At 41.1% G+C, this 20,972-nt stretch overlaps 8 protein-coding genes across 8 annotated transcripts; 6 read left to right on the top strand and 2 right to left on the bottom strand.

Moving 5' to 3' along the window:
- Nucleotides 1-673: 673 nt before the first annotated feature.
- EAF02_009487 (uncharacterized protein) lies at nt 674-1,205 on the top strand (the record flags this gene model as incomplete). Its single annotated transcript, XM_038905535.1, has 2 exons — nt 674-698; nt 724-1,205. The coding sequence occupies 2 exons, from the start codon at nt 674-676 to the stop codon at nt 1,203-1,205; spliced, it is 507 nt and encodes a 168-aa protein (XP_038754593.1).
- A 676-nt stretch (nt 1,206-1,881) lies between these two features.
- Nucleotides 1,882-3,336, top strand: EAF02_009486 (uncharacterized protein; the record flags this gene model as incomplete). Its single annotated transcript, XM_038905534.1, has 4 exons — nt 1,882-1,891; nt 1,945-2,057; nt 2,120-2,481; nt 2,538-3,336. The coding sequence occupies 4 exons, from the start codon at nt 1,882-1,884 to the stop codon at nt 3,334-3,336; spliced, it is 1,284 nt and encodes a 427-aa protein (XP_038754592.1).
- Nucleotides 3,337-4,406: 1,070 nt separating this feature from the next.
- Nucleotides 4,407-5,348, top strand: EAF02_009485 (uncharacterized protein; the record flags this gene model as incomplete). The annotated part of the gene is made up of 1 exon (XM_038905533.1): nt 4,407-5,348. One exon carries the CDS (start codon nt 4,407-4,409, stop codon nt 5,346-5,348), a length of 942 nt encoding a protein of 313 aa, XP_038754591.1.
- Nucleotides 5,349-9,065: 3,717 nt separating this feature from the next.
- EAF02_009484 (uncharacterized protein) lies at nt 9,066-9,893 on the top strand (the record flags this gene model as incomplete). Its single annotated transcript, XM_038905532.1, has 1 exon — nt 9,066-9,893. The coding sequence occupies one exon, from the start codon at nt 9,066-9,068 to the stop codon at nt 9,891-9,893; it is 828 nt and encodes a 275-aa protein (XP_038754590.1).
- Nucleotides 9,894-10,085: 192 nt separating this feature from the next.
- EAF02_009483 (uncharacterized protein) lies at nt 10,086-11,198 on the bottom strand (the record flags this gene model as incomplete). Its single annotated transcript, XM_038905531.1, has 1 exon — nt 10,086-11,198. The coding sequence occupies one exon, from the start codon at nt 11,196-11,198 to the stop codon at nt 10,086-10,088; it is 1,113 nt and encodes a 370-aa protein (XP_038754589.1).
- A 511-nt stretch (nt 11,199-11,709) lies between these two features.
- Nucleotides 11,710-12,916, top strand: EAF02_009482 (uncharacterized protein; the record flags this gene model as incomplete). The annotated part of the gene is made up of 2 exons (XM_038905530.1): nt 11,710-12,138; nt 12,209-12,916. 2 exons carry the CDS (start codon nt 11,710-11,712, stop codon nt 12,914-12,916), a joined length of 1,137 nt encoding a protein of 378 aa, XP_038754588.1.
- Nucleotides 12,917-14,325: 1,409 nt separating this feature from the next.
- Nucleotides 14,326-17,029, top strand: EAF02_009481 (uncharacterized protein; the record flags this gene model as incomplete). Its single annotated transcript, XM_038905529.1, has 2 exons — nt 14,326-16,043; nt 16,096-17,029. The coding sequence occupies 2 exons, from the start codon at nt 14,326-14,328 to the stop codon at nt 17,027-17,029; spliced, it is 2,652 nt and encodes an 883-aa protein (XP_038754587.1).
- Nucleotides 17,030-19,079: 2,050 nt separating this feature from the next.
- EAF02_009480 (uncharacterized protein) lies at nt 19,080-20,344 on the bottom strand (the record flags this gene model as incomplete). Its single annotated transcript, XM_038905528.1, has 5 exons — nt 19,080-19,225; nt 19,274-19,911; nt 19,958-20,053; nt 20,107-20,146; nt 20,209-20,344. 5 exons carry the CDS (start codon nt 20,342-20,344, stop codon nt 19,080-19,082), a joined length of 1,056 nt encoding a protein of 351 aa, XP_038754586.1.
- Between the last annotated feature and the right edge of the window lie 628 nt (nt 20,345-20,972).

The raw sequence follows: 20,972 nt of genomic DNA, 5'->3' as shown, positions 1-20,972 counted from the left end.
GAAACTCAGCCGACTGGACTGGAACGATCTATTAGGTGGTAGTACTCTCGATATACCCGACACGTCTATTGTTGCTATAATGGTGCTATAATGCTTTATGAAATAATTTCTTACTTGGTGTTTTAAGAGATTCCGAAACACCACCTCCTTTTCTATATCGCCATTTACTCCGGAAAGAGACTCATCGATAGACTTGAGATATTTTTGATTTGGGAAATTTGCAAGTGAAAAAGCTCTCGCAATTGGGAAAATACCATAATGCCACAACGCAGAGACATTGCTCAAATACCAGAGCATGAGAATTTGGCAATTTCGGGCGGAGACACCCTCGTCATAACCATCGACTATGAAGAACGAGCTAGAGAGCAAACTGAAGGAACGGGTTTCACATCTCTGCTTGAGCACCGCCCCGGATTCTTGGGATGCGTGAGAAAAATACAGATCAAGATAAACTGCCGGCTTGCTTATACCCAGGAGTCCATGGGCGTACAAATCGCTCGAACGAAATAGACTATGGAGAGGACACTGAACACGCAACCCAGCTCTTGACAAAGATGAGAGGTATCTTCGATGGATTCAATATTGAAGAGCTAGACGTTGAGTTCCAATTGCCTTGGTATAATCATCGTTAACTTCATGCTGTGATTCCACTTTTTGACCTAAAATTCACGAAATGGACGCTACATTACATCTCGGGAGTGAATACCAATGGTCAATCTATAGAAGTAAAGCAAAACGGCAATAACGTCTTTGAACATGACTGGTTGTACCTTGACGAGGACAACACGTTTACTATTATACTCAACAGTCATCCGAGTCCTGGAGCCATCGAAAGAGAGAGAAGATTCATCAAATTGCTCCCACTGTATGTGAGATATGCAGAGCATATCGTCATACACATTCTACCAAACGCCGGGGAGCGAGCATTGAGAGATAGTGGGTACACAGATTTTAAACGGCTTGCTAGGAACGTGGTTAGGACAATCGATGAATTTTATGGTGTTGGTAGTGTCAAGATATGTGCCAGAAACCTTCAATCTACGTATCGTTACTTCAGTCGTGCGGCTTGCTTCTACGACTTCAAATCCACCGAATGGAAGTTTTCCGGAATTTCGAAATCTCTTGAGAGGCAAATCAAATACCTCTATGACAATGGGTTTTGCCACATGAATAAGTGGACTATTACTGAAGAGTGTGTGCTATGATTTATCGGGGCTTGGAAGTATTGCACTGGCAACTATGAGTGGTGCGGTGGGAATAAGCACTCGTAGGAAGGTCGAAGGAAGGTAGAGAGAGAGGTTATTATGAAGGTAGAATCAAAGGAGAGAAGTGGAACTTGTGTTTTCCGAAGAGGTGGTTTTAATGAATATTTTAAACACACGCCATTAAAAACTCGCTTGAGTCGGAAAATCACTAAAATCACACCACATGGATGATTAAAGAAACCTTGAACTTCACATGTCAAAACGCTGGATCAAAAACATGGCACGTGAGACAAAAGCAATTGCCATTCCAGTACGATAGAGCTTCTTCCCATCCCAGCACATGTGAGAGATTGCTTGCCTTTTCACTAATCAGTGCGTGACCTCCAGTTAACCTTACAATGTTTAAATGTATGTCAGACAATCTTCAGTTCTGGTTTCGGCTGAGAGTTCTGAGTTCTGAGACCAACCTTGTAAAAGCATGTGAGTGTGAAATCGCCGTTAACGTCCATGATTGGTTGAATTCCTACCGAGGTATCCTCAATATTACTATCCATCGACATCCAACCCCAATGTGCATTCTTCTTTCCTCCTTCTCATATAACATCTTTTCTATCCCAATACTTCTCATTGCATAGAACAAACTTTTGATCACATATTACATTAATATATTGCCAAAATGTCAGCTGGTAAGTATCCATCGCTAGTGAAGGACTGCAAACAAAGCTGACAGTGTACATAGCACAAAAACGTCTTGGGCAAGTTTCCGGCCATTTGGCTGGATCACAAAGCACTATTGCACCCACAGAGGGTGATAGTGGCCGCGCGAAGCTCTTGGAGAAGCATCCAGATGATGTAAGAATAACTAATGTTTCAAACGATGTCCCTCGACCAATTGCTAACATTTTCTATTCTAGATTGTCGTAACAGCTTGTCTGCGAACCGCATTTACAAAGGGTGGCAAAGGAGGCTTCAAAGATACAGCAGCAGCAGATTTACTTGTTGGCGCATTTAAATCTCTCATTGAACGTTCGAAAATCGACCCGGGGCTCGTTGAAGACATCGCTGTTGGATCGGTGCTTCCTCCTGGAGGTGGAGCTACTGAATTCCGAGCCGCCGCTTTGGCTGCAGGATTTCCTGTATCTGCAGCAGTCAAGAGTTTGAATAGACAATGTTCATCTGGTTTACAAGCATGTGTGGATATAGCAAATGCCATCAAGTCCGGCATGATTGATATTGGTGTTGGTGCAGGTGTCGAAAGCATGAGTTTGCAATATGGGTATGGGCCTCTTCTCTACTTCTGTGCAGATTTAAAAGCTAACGTTAAATTCGCAGACCTGGCGCAGTAACAGAATTCTCTGAACTCCTCGAGTCCCACCCAGAATCTGCGAACTGCAAAGTGCCTATGGGCGTTCTTTCCGAGAACATGGCCAAAGACAAGGGAATTCCACGTTCTCTACAAGACGCATTTGCAGCTTCATCATACCAAAAGGCACTCAAAGCTCAACAAGAGGGTCTCTTTGATGAGGAGATTGCTCCTCTGACTGTCAAATGGGAAGACCCAAAAACTGGCGAAACAAAGGACATCACTGTTTCCAAAGATGATGGTGTTCGACCAGGTATTACCGCTGAGAGCTTAGGCAAAATCAAGCCTGCTTTTGCCAAGGACGGTAGTATTCATGCCGGAAATGCTTCTCAAATTTCAGATGGAGCTGCCGCAGTTCTTTTGATGAAGCGTTCCACAGCCGAGAAACTCGGTCAAACTATTCTTGGTAAATACGTTGCCGCATCTGTTGCGGGTGTAGCTCCTTTACTTATGGGTATCGGTCCTTGGGCTGCTATTCCAAAGGTATTCGAAAAGACCGGCATCAATAAGGATGATGTGGATATTTTCGAGATCAATGAAGCATTCGCAAGTCAATGTCTTTGGTGCGCAAATGAGTTAGGACTCGACCAGAAGAAGATCAATCCAAAGGGTGGTGCAATTGCTTTCGGACATCCTCTCGGGTGTACCGGAGCTAGACAAGTCAGCACATTATTATACGAGTTGAGAAGAACGAATCAAAAAGTTGGCGTAACTAGTATGTGTGTGGGTACTGGTATGGGTATGGCTGCTGTTTGGGTCGCTGAGTAAAGGTTTGAGCGGTATATTTAGGATATTGGGATTTAGGGCAAGTAACAGTCTCGCGGAAAGATTACGGCGCATGGTTGTACGAATATAGCAGTGTGGCATTGGAAATCTAATGCATAGAATCGAATTTTTACAAAATTGAACTTCAATCCAGACTGGTTAGAGATCACACCTCGGTAATCAGTCTAGGGACTTGTTTTGCTGTATATCCCACAATTGTTGACCTTAAGCGATTTGAGAAAACGCCAAGTTGGCTATCACTATCGATCTCAGTAATTCCTTGCTTATTTGCTACTGTCTGACATTTTGCTTGATCTTTTGAACCGGAATGGCTGTATCTCGTATCCACAAAAATAGATGAAGACTTTTAGCCGGGTTGAGAGAAGAGACCTAAATTTTTACAGGTTAATAGATCGCTTAATGCCGTAATAAATTTCTGTCATTGGGTTGTATCAAGATAGTGTTTGGTTTGTTGTGTTAGCCGCTATATCGTTCTGGTGTGAGCGTGCATCAGGCACTGGAGTCTTTCATCTTCTCATGAGGATTCAGAGGCTCCAATTATCCACCGAGTGAATAATTTCCATCTCTACGTATTTCGACAGCCAAAAAATTCAGTTCATGTGTAGCCTCTATATCATCAAGCTCTGTTCTCAGGATGCAACTTTAAAGCACTTCATTCACAATGGATCCGAACTCATCATCATACTTCGAATCGATGTCCTCTTGTCGTGTGGTAATGTTTTACTTCAACTGATCTTCTGGGCTAGCGAGATACGGTAAATAAGATATCAGCGAACACACATTCACGCGCAAACCTCGTGTACGGTTACTATGGATCAATAGTCTTGAGGCAAGTCTACGGTGTTTGTTCTGTGTCTGTGGTATATTGGTCTTGATATAAGGAGCTCTCTGTTGAAGCTCGCTCCATTCATTTAGCATCTAATTTCTTGTACATTCTCATCTACATACTCATCTCAACAATCATCATCCAAGTCAATTTTCAAAGTAGTTATCATCAGAGAACCCAAAATACAAGAAGAAATACTATCCGTCGCCCATTTATAGAAGACGCCATGGACATCAAACCGTTAACTACTGGTATTGGATATCTAAGATCAATTTTCGGGACACCGACAAACAGTCAACTCAAAATAGAATTTCGAAACAGAAAAATTGAGAGAAATCCACTTGCGGCTTTCATCGCTATATTCATCTTCTCCCTCATCATGATCACAACACTCCTCTACCAACTACAGACCTATCTACTCAACCCCAAGCCCCTCCAACCAAAACCCACTCCACCCAACACCCAAAACTCCACTCCCAACGAGCTCATAAACCCAAACCTTCTCGCCCCCCACCAGCATCTTGAACCCGCTCAAGCAAACCAGCAAGAAGTTATAAATTACTTCAATCCCCGTTTCCAAGGCATCCCGGATCTCCAGCAACTGAGAGCACAAGTTCGGGAGAACATGGATGCGATTTTCGCGGGTGCGGTGGTGCCCTGGCCGGATATTATGGAGAGGGGGTTTGGGTATACGACGATGGCGGAGATTGATCGGGAGGTGGAGTTGCAGAGACGGGGAGGGGGAGGTGCGGCGCAGGATGGGATTGCGATTGTGAATGCGAATGCGAAGTTCCCTCGTGATAAAGGTGATAAAGGTGATACGCCGGAGTGGATGTTAGCGCTCTTTGAACATGGAAATGGAAATAGAAATAGAAATGCAGATGCAGATGCATCTACTCCCGGAAAGAAAGAAGAGCAATCCACATGTCCAATCTGTACAGACGAGCTACCTCCTAAAGTAGCGATTGCAAGACCGTGTAAACATCGCTTTTGCACCACGTGTTTAGAGGATTGGATGACGCATTTGAGGGGGACGGAGGGGGGAAAGGGAAAGGGAAAAGGAAAGGGGCAGAAGATTAGATGTCCGGTTTGTACAATGAAGATTAGGAGGGTAGGGAGGGGTGGGGGGTTGATGGATCGGGTTAACCAGGCTTTGAGGAGGGGTTAGGGAGAAAGTTGGGAGTTGGGAGTTGGGGGTTGGGGGTGAGTTTGGAGGGATAGTTGATTTTTGAGGGATAGTGGGGGATGGAGCAAGGACTGAAGGATAGAATGGAGGTTGACTCTCGAGGAAGACTGAGGATCTGTGTAGTCGAACATACATTTACAAGTAACTAAATTGAATAATAACATTTGTACTTCCAGACTGTCACATACATGCTACCTATTATTCCATAGGTATTATTCCATATCTTACCTACCTATAGAGATAATAATCATTCCTCTTCACTACAAACTATCGATGCTTGATTCGAGATACAAGCGACTTTCATTATATTCAGTACAGAATTGTATATATATATAATAACACCATCTGTCATCTCTGCGAATATTCACATTTTGACGAGAAAGTTATGCTATTGGTATGTAGGTATGTGTGTTCTTCGTGAAATGTTCTTTGTGAAAAGAAATGAAAGTACAATTATTCCATAATATTATGATTCGTTTCGTTTCGTTTCGTTTGATTCTATCCGGGAATCATGACTGTCAGTCAGTACTCAGTCTCGTTTTGAATGAATGCCGACCTCAATTTTAGACAAATTCTTTACTTGAATTTATAGTTATTCAGCATTTTTAAAATTGAATATTAAAAGAAATAATATGAGTTTTCTTTTTATTGTTTTTTTAATAGAATCAAAAGCTATTAATGTATTATATTTCAAGATTTCAGATCTTCAAATATAATATTAAAAAAATAATGATCAAAAAGAAATTAGATTTAAAAATAATATTTTAGGCCTTAATTTTAAAAAATTAAAACCTGAAAATTAACGAGTTTTGTTTTTATATTATTGATCTTTTGATTTCTTAAATAATTTGAAATTCAAATAAAATGATCTTATTTTTGAAAGGATATATATAAAATTTAATTAAATATCTAATTATCTGTCAAATTTTATATCTTCACTTTTTCTATTTAAATTAATATAGAATTTTGAAATAGGTGATTTTTAATAGTTTTTGGTGTAATATACATCAGCTAAATTGAGGTCGGCATTCATTCAAAACGAGACCGAGTACACTTCATTATATTTCGATTGAAGATTCCTATAGCCGTTTTCCTAGGTAACTTCTTTATTAGTAATTGATAACGTGGTTTATCAGCATGTGCACCATATCAGCATATACACCACTTTTACCTCAATTACCCACATTATATTAATATAAAATAACAATAACGCTATAAAATAGAATCAAATTATATACAATCTAAAGATCAATTAATGCTGGATCCAATTGACAAGTTCGTGTATTATGTGAAACACTACCGCATTTACTATATCGTTATATAATAGATTGCCTTCTTATTGAAGAACTATTATTTGTGTACTTATTGCATTGTATTTGATCATTTACATTCTCTTGCTTCAATATATTATATTCATTTCCTACTAAAAGGGCTTCTCCTTTTTGTATTAAAGCCTTTTGAGCTTTGTAATGTTTATTAAATACTTTATTCGCTTTATGAAGATTATAAATCTTAGTAGTTAAAAGTGTATTCGTGTGAGCTAGGAGCTCTATATCCTTAGCCAAAGCTGTAACCATTTCAAATATAGATGTAAGGGAACTGCTTAGATGTTTTGCAATACGACTTTTGACTAAAGTAGATTGAGAAAAAGCTTTAGTAGGATTATGAGGTATTTGAGATTGCCATATTCCAGGATCGATTGAGGTTGATCTATTTGATGGAATCCTTATTCGAATATCCAGTTTTGAAAGTATAGCTTCCGGATCAAATAGGATAAGCCCAGCTTTATAGAACCTAGCTTTCCTATTTGATATAGATATTGCTTCAGTATATATAATTTTGAAAGCTTGAAAGAACTCGATTTTAGTAATATGGGTGATATGTGTCTTGATAAAATTCTCGATCTATTAACTGTATAAACACTTTAAAGAATTAAAACAATCGATATCAAGTAGTTGAGTTAAATGCAAAGAATAAGATAATAAACCAAGTAGTATAATATTGTTTTCCTTATAGTATTTCTGAAAAGCTATAGATTAATGATTTTTATATCTATCAAGCACTAGTATACAATATCTACCTACTTTCTTATCTATAGTATGCTTATCAAAATACTTAATCCATTCAAGACTGGTTTCATTATCTATTCATTCATTGGAAATAGGTTTTATAACCCAATCGTATAGTAAACCGCTTTCAGTATATCAGTTTGAGAAGTGATATTCGCTTTTAACTAGTAGAAACGGAGGTATATTGTGACCCTCTCCATTTATATAAATAATCGCTATAGTTCATTCTCGATTATCAGATTGTATAGCTTTACTTCTACCATATCAATCAGCTCTAGTAATTACTATATGCAATGATATTTGTCCCATCATAAAGCCGGTTTCATTAAAGTTATAGAAATCGCAATCGAGAATGCCATATTTGGCTCGTATATTCGCTATTAACCGAAATCACTTTTTAATAAACTCTGAATCTTTACAGAGAGCTCTTTGGAAATCATAAACACAAATAAAACACATCTTTAAATCCAAATGTCGTTATACAAATCGATTCGCCCAAAGCTTTCCAACTTTCTTATTACCCCTCGATTCCAGAATACTATTTGCCATATCTTTCACATCACTTATTCTAGAACTAAATCCTCTATCATCCATATCAAATATATATTGAATAATAATCTCCTCTTCCAAAATAATCAAATTATAACTTTTTGATCGGAATTCTATACAAGGGGTCAAACTATTCATTCTACGAATGAGTATTGTATATGATATATTATATAGCTTAGCAGCCTTCCGAATACTCAGTTTTTTGTTTCTTTGAATAGCTTCAATAGCTAAAAGTATTTGTGCTTCTTTACTATTCGATTACATAATGAATTATTGATAAATCGCGTGTTGAAGTGGAAAGATAATAATTGAGGTAAAAGTAGTGCACATGCTGATATGGTGCACATGCTGATAAACCACGTTAAATGGAAATTGATTACATATCTATCTATCAAATCCATAAATACATCCATAAATACATACATATACACCCCATTTCTCGCCAACCATCTCCATTTCTACAACTAACCAACCATAATACCATCATCACAATCTCAAAAATTCCAGACCACCACAAACGACATCGCGAACTCTATATAGATACCTAAGTATTCACTCGAAAGCTTGCTTCATCGAATAATGGATATAGAGATGGAAAACTCATATTCTCTCATTGAGAATCCATGAGAGATCTCGGGAGGGAGGGGTATTCCTACTCATACCTATCTAGATACCTATCCTATACAATGAATACCCGGACATGAATAGAATATTTCTATTGAATGATATTTTGCAGAAAGAAAGAATACTAAGAATACTGATTGGTGAATCATTAACCTCAAGTGATATGGGAGAATCTTTGAAGTGAATCTATTTCAAGTTAGCTAGTTTAGATTGGGTATAACTGTGTAACTGTATGTATATCTATCTATCTTTTAAGCAAATCTTTTCGAGTTCTTCTTGGAGTTCGAAGTTGTAAGAAGATAGTGGATGCTGGTCGTATTCGTAGAGCACTTCAAAGGTAAGAGGAGCTCGATTCAGAGGTTTGTATTTATTGTTGCTGCAACGTCGATTATTCAGACGTTTTCATTATTCGACATCACGACTATTGATCTTGACAAAAGAGAACCATCAACTCAAGATGAATAATCAACGACAGGAAAACGATAGCACTCCACCCGCTGCCTCTCCCGAGAACCAGATCATCCGTCAACGCCGCGAGAATCGTCTAGCAGCCGGACGAGGAGATCCTCTCCCCTTCCCAAATATACCATACCCCCTCGAACAAGAAGAAGAAGAATACGAGAATCCCCCCAACAGCCCACCTCAACCAGCCAATCTCCTCCCCATCCCCATCGGACCCATCACCCGCCAAAATCTCCGTACCTTTCCCCACACCTTCGATCTCCTCATGCACTACGATCAAGCACCACATCTGCCCCTTCCCGCACTACAATTCCGGAATCGCATAGTATCCTTCTTCAACGGGGTTGAAGTTCCCTGGCCCATGCACAACGAACTCCCTCCAGGTCTCCTCCCTCATCTCTTCCCTGATTTGGAACTTTTCGCATTACGAGAAATACAAGCAACAATCCGCCATGCGATTCTCCAGCGTGGGATTCGTCAGCGATCGAGAGCTATTCCCCGGGCTAATGCTCCAAACACACCATCGTGGATTCTCGGGCTCTTTCCCGATGAGCCGCCGCTGGGACAGCGCGATGCGAATGGGGTGCCGGTTTGTCCTATTTGTATGCAGGAGTTACCGACGCGGGTTTTGATTGTGAGACCGTGTGGACATCGGTTCTGTCCGGAGTGTTTGGAGGAGTGGATTCCGTATGCGAATTCGATGAATCCGCCGGCGAAATGTCCAGTTTGTTTTGTGGAGATTGGAAGGATTGGGAATAATGGGGAGGTGGGACATAGGGTGGGAGAGTTTTTGGGGTGGAATTTTGAGGGGGAGGGGGCGTGATTTTTTTTGAGTGGGAGAATTGGATGTGTGATTGGGATTGAGGGAGCTGATCGAGTAGGATTGAGGATAACAGAGATTTGGATATCGATTTGGGAAGATGCTGGATAGGGTGAGGGTTTGAGAAGGAGATAGCACCCTAAGTACGTACTTTCGAATCAGAAGACCAAACTCGTGACATGCTATACCATTTAATCATTGAGTATCCGGCGGTAGTTCTTCCCTAACTCTCTTCACACCCCGTCTATTGGTCGTCGCAACCCCCACAAAACCCACCACCCAATCTCTCACCCGCTTAACCTTCGCCATCTGTACATCTATCTCCTTCCTCTCCAGATCTCTCTTTCCATAGCATCCTCCCACATCACTCCTATCAATTTTCTCCCTATACATCAACCAAGCCTTCGTCATATCCTTCCTCAAACTCTGACCATGAACTTTCCCTCTAAAGCTCCCCAACGCTACATTTTTCATCAACACGATATCCTGAACCCTCAGATTTTCTAATACTTCTTTGACTTCTTCTTTCCCCTTTCCTGACAACCAGAAGTTGATCGAAAATCCACTTTTCGTTTCATCACCAACTAATATCTCAACAAGCGATACATTGCCTCCTTGTCTCGTAGATATTGCTCTCGGTTCTGAAATTGAAATAATCCCTACGATCAGATTAACCGTCATAGTTTGCGGGACTATTGAAGATAGATGTTGTGCATGTGGCATATCCTTTAGATTTGTCAAGTAACCTGCCACCGGCACTTGTGGATTTTCCCCAGATTGTGGGAATAGAGATTGAGAATCATATCCGGATGTAGAATAAGCCGTAGAATCAAAATCCGAGGAGGTGATTTGAGACGAGGGGATATCGTGGATAGCATAGGAATGTTCGTAGAATTGAGAGAGTACCCCATCTACCTCTTGATCATCATAATTTTCATCATCAATAGAAATGTACGAATCCAAATTAGACAGTGATTGTGAATATCCCTGGGACTGCGAGAGAAAAGTTGTAGCGGAGAAGAAATCTAAAGCATGACCACCATACAACGGTTGGAAAGCATGATCTTGAGATGCTCCCGTGGTGAGATGTTTTCGTTCAAGAGGAAGTTCACGCCATTCTGGGTTTTGAGCAATGGAGAATTCCAAGACGCTCGTATTGTTATTCCGTGGTGCGGAGTTCGGGCATGAATGAGGGAGATGGAGGAATTGGATGAAGGGATCGGTGAAGTCACTCTGAAGTTTTGATTCGTCCCAGCTAAGTGAGTGATATGTAGGTGCTCCTGTGAGAAATATAATTTTGGGCGGCATGATTAGATTAGATGGTGGTGTGGCCAATCATGTGAAATGGATATTGCGGATTTATTCAATTGCGTCGGTGGAAGTTCGGGACCGAAGGAGTTTACGTTGAAGAATTGTGGTGCGCTTGCTGATTAGATACAGGTCCTCGAGACGGATATAAGCAAAACACCGACGGTGAATTGAAGCCTCAAATGGGTGGCATGTCAGACAATTTATATAAGAATGAGAAATAAACGTATTGAAACCTTTCTTTCTCTTCCTTCCATCTTCCATCTTCCGCAATCCTAATATCGAGTATTAGATCTCAAATCGATACAATTTCTACGGCCATAGTTCTTGTTCGGAGGCTCTTTCACGCATACATACCATAATCCATCAGATAAAAACCAAAGCGGATCTGATAAGAGATTCCATTCCACGTTGCTCGGGCACTACTAGGTATTCCGTACATTCATCGGAATATGACGATTAGCTGGCAACCAATTATCGTCCAGCATTGTTAGTATTGGACCCCACCAAAATGTCGAGCATTGGAAATAAAACCAGCCATGATGCCACGAGAGTTGCGACTAATCCCCCGCGCAAGAAGGTCAAAAATATGACTTCCACTTTCAAATCCCTCTTAAATTCTGCCAAGCAAACTATATCGGGTCAATCCACACCAATTCCTGGAACGCCCTCGGAAAATACTCCCATCGAGAAAATATTCCCAAAAGTTGACCCGGCTGTGGATGGAGATGACTGTGATCATGATTGCGAATCGTGTCATGTAAAATATCCAAAAGGCTTCAAGATAGATGAGGATGATGAGCTATATGGTCATGTCAAAGGATGGAGTACACATATTCTAGTTGCGACGGGAAAATCAGATTGGGTGAGAGATGTCGCAGATGAGAAGGGAAGTGTAATGCAAGCAATCGACCATGGTTCTGTTAAACCAAGCAATGGGGTTAGTTGTCTTCCTCCTACCAAAAGCCCTATATCGTTGTATTTTGAAACATGCTGACGATCCATCGTAGAAGCTTATGCTCTCCGCGTCCAACATACCCACACCATCACATTCGACAGATTATTCACAGCCTACAACTGTACTTCTATTGCCTGCATTCGTCGTAATTGACAACGTTACTCCACAATCGGTGCCAACTCTGATTACAGAGTTCATTGACAAAGCCCCTACCAATATGACACCTCTTGGGCCCATTTCGATACCCCAGTCCCTCCCCGATCCTCTTCCGTCCGCAGAACAACTCACATCACGTCCGTCACCCCATCGAGCACTTGTCCTTCTCTGTTCGCAGAAGACTCGAGATGCAAGATGTGGACAAAGTGCGCCATTACTGAAGAAGGAATTTGAGAGGCATTTGAGACCGCTGGGACTTTTTCGCGATTTAGGTGACGATAGACCAGGAGGAGTTGGTATATACTTTATATCTCACGTTGGAGGACACAAATATAGTGCAAACGTCATGATCTACCGGAGATCTGACGCGTTTGGGTTGGACGGTGTTGAAAGAGCCAACACGGATGGGGATGTAATGCCATCGAAAGTGGTACCTGGAGAAGATGAGGATAAGGGTGCTGCTCAATGTATGTGGCTAGCAAGAGTGAAACCTGAAGATTGTGAAGGGATTGTAAAATTTACCATTTTGCAAGGCAAACTAATCAAGCCGGAAAGTCAATTAAGAGGTGGGTTCGATCGGCAAAAGGGACTCTTCAGTTGGTAGGATTCGGTAGATGAATGCAGTATCTTAGAGGAGAGGTTTCATTTTGTTTGGGTAATGAAGCATTTATAGAGGTTGTTTTGGGGCATTTAGATGAGAAATAAGGATTTAAGCATATACCTAATCATCATAGAGTTAGTTAAATGATAGGAAAGCAGCAGCACCAGTGAGAGGTTTTATTAATCCTTCACACAAACGAAATAGATGGAAAATTGAGTTTTCTTTCGACAAAGTTCCGAGGGACCCATTGATTTATTGAAATTATTGACTATTTATCTCTTGAAATGATTGATTGTCAAATTCTTGGTACAGATTGAGTAAGGTAAGATAGATGCTAGGTATGGATGGTATGATAGACAGTCATGAGAAGCAAGGATGATGATTGGATGAGAAGAAGGGGAAGAAGGAGAAGAAAAGTAAGAAGAAGAAGAAATAGGTAGGGAGGGAGGGAGGTAATAATGTATGTAATATGATACTTAACTTATTCACGACTTCTTTTGATCATCGATGTAATTTGGTAATAACCTTGGAAATTATGAGCTTGGTAGCTTGGTATTATGTAGTACGGTGTAGATGTTTAGTTAGTAGGTACTAGGTAGGTAGTTGTAGTTGTACTTGTACTTGTACTTACTTGTACTTGTAGTCACAATACCGGTAGTAACTCCGTCGACCTATCTATTAGCTACCACCACCACACCTACCTACTAGGTCCTTAGCTACCCGTGGACCTACTCGTTATTTACTTTCCTTACCAATCTACCCACCTATCTAAGGTAAGCATGCATAATGCACAATGCATATATATAAAAATATATGCATGTAAATACATATAAATACACATAAATACTCCACCCAAGTAAGGTACATATACCATAAATACACTCAAATACACCCAAATTCCCCCAAATTCACACCACATGAATACGCGACTTCCTTTTTCATGTTGCCCATAGCAACTAATTAAACTAATTCCCCCCAAAACAGGTCTAAACAAATCAATTAGAATGATTTGACGGATGGGGTTTGATCACAAGAGCCATCTATCCATTCATTCATCCCAATTCCATTTCATTACATTAAATCCATTGATTTCATTTCATTCAAAATCCTCTCACACTTGTTAAAAACATTACCGCCGTACTCTTACCCGTCTACCCTTTACTTATTATCTGCACTTCACTTCACTTCACTCACACCTGACTTTACTTTTATTATTTGATTGAATTGCCATGACTTAGCTTGTGCTTGCAGTAAATCATAACATCCATACCATCCATACCAGAAGTTTCGTTTTCCATTGTCGCATACCTATGGTAGTAGATATCTTGAAAACAACCCGGTTTTAATTACACAGCTACTCGAGTATAATAATACCTACCTACCTCCTCCATAGCTACCTAGTAGCTTTCATCATGGCTACCAGTTTTCCTTACCCAGAATCAGTACATTCCAAACGCCCCAAGACTGCTTCGGTATTGAAAGCATTTATGCATAAGCGCACAACTTCTGACGGATCGACTCTTTCACCCGCGACTTCACCAAATGACGTTTTTGTAGCCTCTCCAGCCTTCGAAGATATGCCATCGCCGTCGGATTATACCCATCATCGCGCTCTCGCGGATATACAACGTAACCAGCAAACCTCTTCAATCATTTCGCCTTACACAACCTCGCAACAAGAGGGCCTTCGACCTAAAACGGGTTATGCGGGTAAAGGATTGCACAAGAAGACAATGAGTGTCTTGTCACTCAAGTCATTGGCAGGCCCGGCAAAGGAGCCTACCAAGGGAACATCAATTCGGGACAAGCCTTCTACGAAACCCAAAAAGACGAAATCCTCGACAAGTCTTGTTGGACTCCTCACTCGCCCAAGGTCCTCGAAGAACCTCAAGTTAGATGTAGAGCTGGCACAGCGCGATTCGAAGGATAAGGAGAACCAGACTCCGGTGGTCTCATCGCCTGTTCCAGAATCCGCGACTCGTGCTTCGCGACCCCCAATATATTCGCAATTCTCGAGTGACATGTTCACAAAACAACCCTTGGGAGGTAAATTCTTAGAGGATCAAATCGACCTTCATACCCCCGAGAAACATTCGCCAACTAAACAACGAAGCTTTTACAATGGACAAAGCTCACAGCCGAGTCTTGCAAGCCGGGAAGGTGTATCGATACGGCCGCATTCCACATATTTACCCAGCAGTTTCAGTATCCAAGACATTCATAGAAACATTAGTGGGGAAAGCAAAAACAGATGCAGTGTTGACATTCCAAGGCGACAAGTCTCGACGGAAAAGAAACCGAGTTTGGATTATCGAACTTCAATGGATTTGAGACCAAGACCAAGCTTCCAACGATCTAGCACCGAAACATCAGTTGCATCAATCAAAACATCAAGTAGTACTCGAGGCTCTCGAGTCATGGCAGCAGTTTCCAACTTTACAGCAAAGGCAAGAGGCGATAGTGGAGTATATGTTCCAGTACAGACACCGACCTCTGCGACATTTGGGCCCGACAGACCTCTCAATGATCGAGATATCGACACCGAATTCGAGGCTATGTTGGATAGGCGGAACATCCCAGAACATCAACGTGGAAAGATGAGGAATCTTGCCAAATCCATGAAGAAAGATTTTATAAAACAAGATTGGGCCGAAACCGCTGCCGCGAGAAATGTTAGGCCAGTCAGTCATGGGAGTGACACAAGTGGTGAAAATGCAAAGGTCGAGGAAGCACCAGAGGTGAAGAAGAAGAAGAGACCAAGAAGTCGGACCTTTACACTCTCGAGGTCCACCAGTAAGGAACGACCAGCCGAAAAAGATAAAAAGGCAGAGGGTGTTGTGGGAAACAGGAAATCTGCAGAGTCTCTGAATGGTGGAAGTAAATCACTTACTTCTGCTGGCGCACAAGTAGCACAGAATTTAATTGCCAAGGCCAAGGGTCAGACACCAGATGATTTCGTCTCATACTTGAGGAAGGTCCAGAAACCAGAATCGGTGGAAGTAGGAAGGTTACATAAGCTCAGGCTATTATTACGAAATGAAACAGTAGCCTGGACTGACAATTTCGTTCGTCAAGGCGGCATGGAAGAGATAGTGGGACTACTACATAGAACTATGGAAGTTGAGTGGAGGTTTGTTACACTAATTCAATTGTTGAGAGCATAGTGGCTGACATACACACAGGGAGGAGCATGAAGATGCTTTACTGCATGAAGTTTTGCTTTGCTTGAAAGCACTATCAACCACGGCTTTAGCACTTCAACATCTTAACATTATTCAGAAGACTCTTTTCCCCGCACTTCTTCATATGCTTTTTGACGAGGAGAAAAAGGGGCCAGCGGAATTCACCACTCGAAACATTGTCACTTCACTTTTATTTACTTACCTCAAATCCGCTACCCTTAGCGAACGCGCAACCAGAGCTCGATTCCTCCTCTCCTATCTCCGCGACCCTGAACCAAGTGAATCACAACGTCCTGTTGACTTCGTACTTGATATGCGTCGACAGCGCCCTTATCGCGTTTGGTGTAAAGAAGTTAGTAATGTTACTAAAGAGGTCTTTTGGATCTTCCTCCACAATCTCAATGTCATTCCTCGCCCAGATTCCCGCCATTCTCCAGAACGACACAATGATACCCCACCTGATCTACCATATATGATCAAGCACTTCCCACAAGAACTTCCTCCAGTTCCAGCCGCACCATATGTTGGAGGTGTTGAATGGGATGCAACAAATTATCTTGCTTCTCACCTCGACATTGTTAATGGCTGCATTGCATCTCTACCCACTCTCGAAGAACGTAATCAAGTTCGCGAAGAATTAAGAGTCTCCGGGTGGGAAAAGTGCATGGGCTCTACTTTACGTCTATGTAAAGAGAAATTCTATGGTGGCGTACATGCGGGCTTAAGATGTTGGGTCGCGGCTGCAATTGAAGATGGTTGGGAGACTAAGGATGTGAGATGTGGTCCCAGTCCTGATAACAAAAGTCCAGTGCGAAAAAATATCACCCCAAAGAAAGTGGCTGGTGCGGGTGTGGAAAACGCTCCTCCTAAGATTGATATGAAGTTGAGTTTCGCACAGAGCAGAGTTGATAATGGCGGAGATGCTTGGCTTTGAGTTTGATGATATATGGAGAAAGGGAAAAGGGAATGTAAGAAGTAAGACTCAGTGGTTCATATTTCTACGATAATGAGACCATCAGGAGAGCAAAGAAGAAGTAATTGTGAGGGATAGTGTTCACATTAGTCAGTCTATTTGATATGGTTGTATGGGCTTGGTTTAATTGGTCGGTAGGGGTTAGGATTTGCTGGATGAACAGGGTCGGTGTGATGGAGTAATTATTGATTGTTCTGGATATCTTGTGATTGAAGCATAACGTTTTGTGGGAGGCATCTGTAAAGTGCGTGGAGGATATGAGAGGAGGGAAGGAGAAGGGAAGGAGAAGGGAAGGAGAAGGGAAGGAGAAGGGAAGGAGAAGGGAAGGAGAAGGGAAGGAGAAGGGAAGGAGAAGGGAAGGAGAAGGGAAGGAGAAGGGAAGGAGAAGGGAAGGAGAAGGGAAGGAGAAGGGAAGGAGAAGGGAAGGAGAAGAAGAAAGAGAAACGAAAGAGAGAACAGAGAAGAAATCAAGAAAGGAAGAAGACAGGGACGTGATTGATGATGACTTTATGATAAATGATTCAATGGTAGTTTTTTTGTTATTGCGTTTTTTGTATTTTTCTTTCTGTAAACTCTTTTTTTTTTGGCTTAGTTAGCATACTTACTTACTACCGTTCTTGGACTCACTTTTCTGGTCTACTTACTTGTTGATTGCTGCTGCTGCTACTGCTAATAGACGGCTCTTATAAACAACCTCCTAGTTCCTCGTCGGGGAAAGCGGTTGTCCCTCTTCTAAAAAAATTTTCCATCATTTGAAAATAGATTCTATGGATTGTTGAATTCAATAAGATTATACGATAGCTACCTATTCAATAATATCAAAATTCATAATTGTATTTTCAGAATTGAATATAATAGGTATATATTAATAAAAAAAAATAAGGGGATAGAGAAAATTGTTTTTTTGATTTTTTTTTTTGATTAGAAATTAGGAGGCTGTTTGTAGGTAAGAAAGAGCCCTGGAGTTGAGTTTTACTGCTGCTGCTGCTGCTGCTGCTGCTACTGCGCGGATATGTTTTGGGTTTTGGGTTTTGGGTTTTGGGTTTTGGGTTTTAAACGCTTTGTTTGGATGATGATTTTGGATGATGATTTTGGATGATGATTTTGGATGATGATTTTGGATGATGATTTTGGATGATGATTTTGGATGATGATTTTGGTTGTAAGTGAGTGAGTGAGTGAGTGAGTGAGTAAGTGAGTAAGTGAGTGGGTGGGTAGGATTGAAAAGGATTGAAGAGGTAGGTGCGTACTTTTCTGTGTAGTGTAGATATTATTGATAATATGTATTTGTATTTATATCTTCTTCACTTTATCACTTCACCACTTCATCACTTCAATACTTCATCACTTCAATACTTCATCACTTCACCACTTCATTAATTATCAAATCTCCAACTCTCCAACTCTCCAACCTCTCCAACTCTCCAAATACTAGATCTATACATTACAATACATTACATACAATCTTAACATCATACAAGTAACCATAAAAAATCTCACCAAACTCAAGAAGATCCTCAACCTTAAGAAAGATTGGAGTTGGAGGGCGAGTAGGGAGGTAGATAGATCGGTTGTACTTATATCTGGTAGTAAGTTTGCTGATGGAATGGAATCGAATAGATCGGTGTGGGAAGAGACTAGATGGGATCATGTAGAGTCTATCTAATGGATGATGAAGCGAACATAGAGATAGTATTGTGAAATTCAATGTTTGAAAAGTATGGGATATGGGATAGAATAAGACAGGATGGGTGTTTGAATAATTATACACATTCGAATCAGTTCATCTCACTCAATATCAGTTGCGCATGTATCGTTCGCCTTAGATGAAATTTATTTATTCATCTAAATTCGCTCTGGGGGTCTCATCCCTTCGCTAAGTCACTCGATAAAATCGTGTGTTTTACGCTGCTCGACACAGCGGTGCGCTTTCATATCATATGAAAATGACGCTCGCATTCGTATTGTACAGTATGCTCATTGAGCCTGCGCCGGATCTATTACAACCTCTCTAGGATTCCGCTCTCCATAATCCGAAAGAACCAGGGCAATTCTTCCACATCTTAATCGTACCATCTTCACTACCTGTAGCATACAATTTTCCGTCGGGAGAAAAGCTGATACTCCAGATCGGTCCATGATGACCTTTGTGAACATCTAAAATTGTTAGTAAGATTGTGCTTGATTGGTAGAAACGAAACATACCAAGTTCTTGATCAGAATCGAAATCATAGACCTTCGCCCATGTATCCTTAATTCCACCAGTAATATATTTCCTCTGAAGTGGATGAATGGCTACACTAGCAACCTCATAATTCAAGACAACCTTCTTGATAAGAGTGTTTGCAGCTGGTCCACCATAGAAATATAAAGTTTTTCCTGCAGCAATTGACAGAATAGGTAATCCTTCACCAATATCTCCTGGTCCAGATGCAATGTTGCTAAATTCGCATGAACCAATATCGCCATCAACTTTTTGTTCTTGGACAACAGACTGCGAGCGTAAATCCCACCATCTTATCACTTTATCATCCGCTGCCGTCACTATGATATTTGGATCCCGAGTCCAAACAACGGCCTTGATTGTTCCTTTGTGAACACCCGGTCCAATCTCGAAGCCATCATCTTGGGAAATGTTTGTAGTGTCGCTTCCATTACCATTAGAGCTTGCACCATTTGCACCCGTAGAATTGAGTTTCGTGAGGTCAAAAATAAAAAGTTTCTTGTCAGTTCCTCCCGTCGCAAGAGTGGTACCGGAATCCGGAGGGAATGCGACAGCTCGAACGACATGCTGATGCTGGATAGTATAAAGGGTTTCTCCGGTATATGTATCCCAAACTTTTCTATGCAATTATTAGAGATGGTCACCCAATGGAGCGAGGGACGTACGCAGTGAAATCTGCGGAAGCAGTCGCAGCATATTTAGCATCCGGAGAAAGTTTAGCTTGATAAACTGCGCCTTTGTGTCCAAAGAAAGTACCAATCCTAAATTCATCAATCAACATCGTCCGGGAACAGAAGCTCGAGCGGTAACATACCAATCGCCGTTGATACCACTTCTTAACATAGGGTTGTTGTCTGGCAAATTGAATTAGACATTTCCATATTCGAAACAATTCGGACAATCCGATCTGCCATACCTTTACATGCTGATATCATGTAATACTCATCATCCTTTCCGTCCACAAATCCACAGAAGCTGATGTGCGTGACAGGTCTTGAGTGACCATGGCATGTCAAAGGAACGTATTGCTTAGTGTTCTCTGGCCCCGCCATCGTTGTATGTTTGAATTGAAGTATGAAATGTTTGATTTTGGATCAAAAATTGGAAGCTGTATTGTATGTTATGATCGTTTTGAAGGGAAAGAAGATCGATTCTTGTAGTCGCGGGTTGATGTATACTTTGCGGCGAAGGAGTGGGAGTGACCGCACTATGATGATGGTAGACTGCTCTAATATATGTAGAAGAGAGAGTGTGTGTTATTCAAGAAGATTCGTTAAACGTCGTTAAATTCGTAAGATATTGATTAAGAGGTAGAATGGATGGATGAAGCTGCCTTGAATGGAATTGAGATAGCTGGAGATGCTTGACAACTTCCTCAATGTGAAAAGGAAAGGGGAAAGAAGCAAAAAGAACTCCGTTCGGGGATATTATGATTTTGTTTCATTGAGGTCAAGAATTAAGCTACCAATGGATTACCTTGATTGCACTAATATCTTAGGCTCTATCTTGAAACAAGACGGAGGCAGTTAATCCGATTCCGAATGACTAATCAAGAGAGACAATCCGCTTTGGGGAAGGGGGAGTAGGAAATGCAGTTATTGGATATTGATGTGAGTATGAATAAGTGAAGTTATACGTTCACCAGTAGGTGATTATTGATATAATTGGCTGGTGTTGTAT

Source organism: Botrytis sinoallii (genome assembly GCF_014898435.1).
Source record: "Botrytis sinoallii strain Bc 23 chromosome Unknown BSIN_020, whole genome shotgun sequence".
In the NCBI taxonomy this organism is placed as follows: Eukaryota; Fungi; Ascomycota; class Leotiomycetes; order Helotiales; family Sclerotiniaceae; genus Botrytis; species Botrytis sinoallii.
The sequence above is the reverse complement of the archived record's forward strand: the minus strand, read 5'-3'. Positions and strand labels throughout refer to the sequence as shown.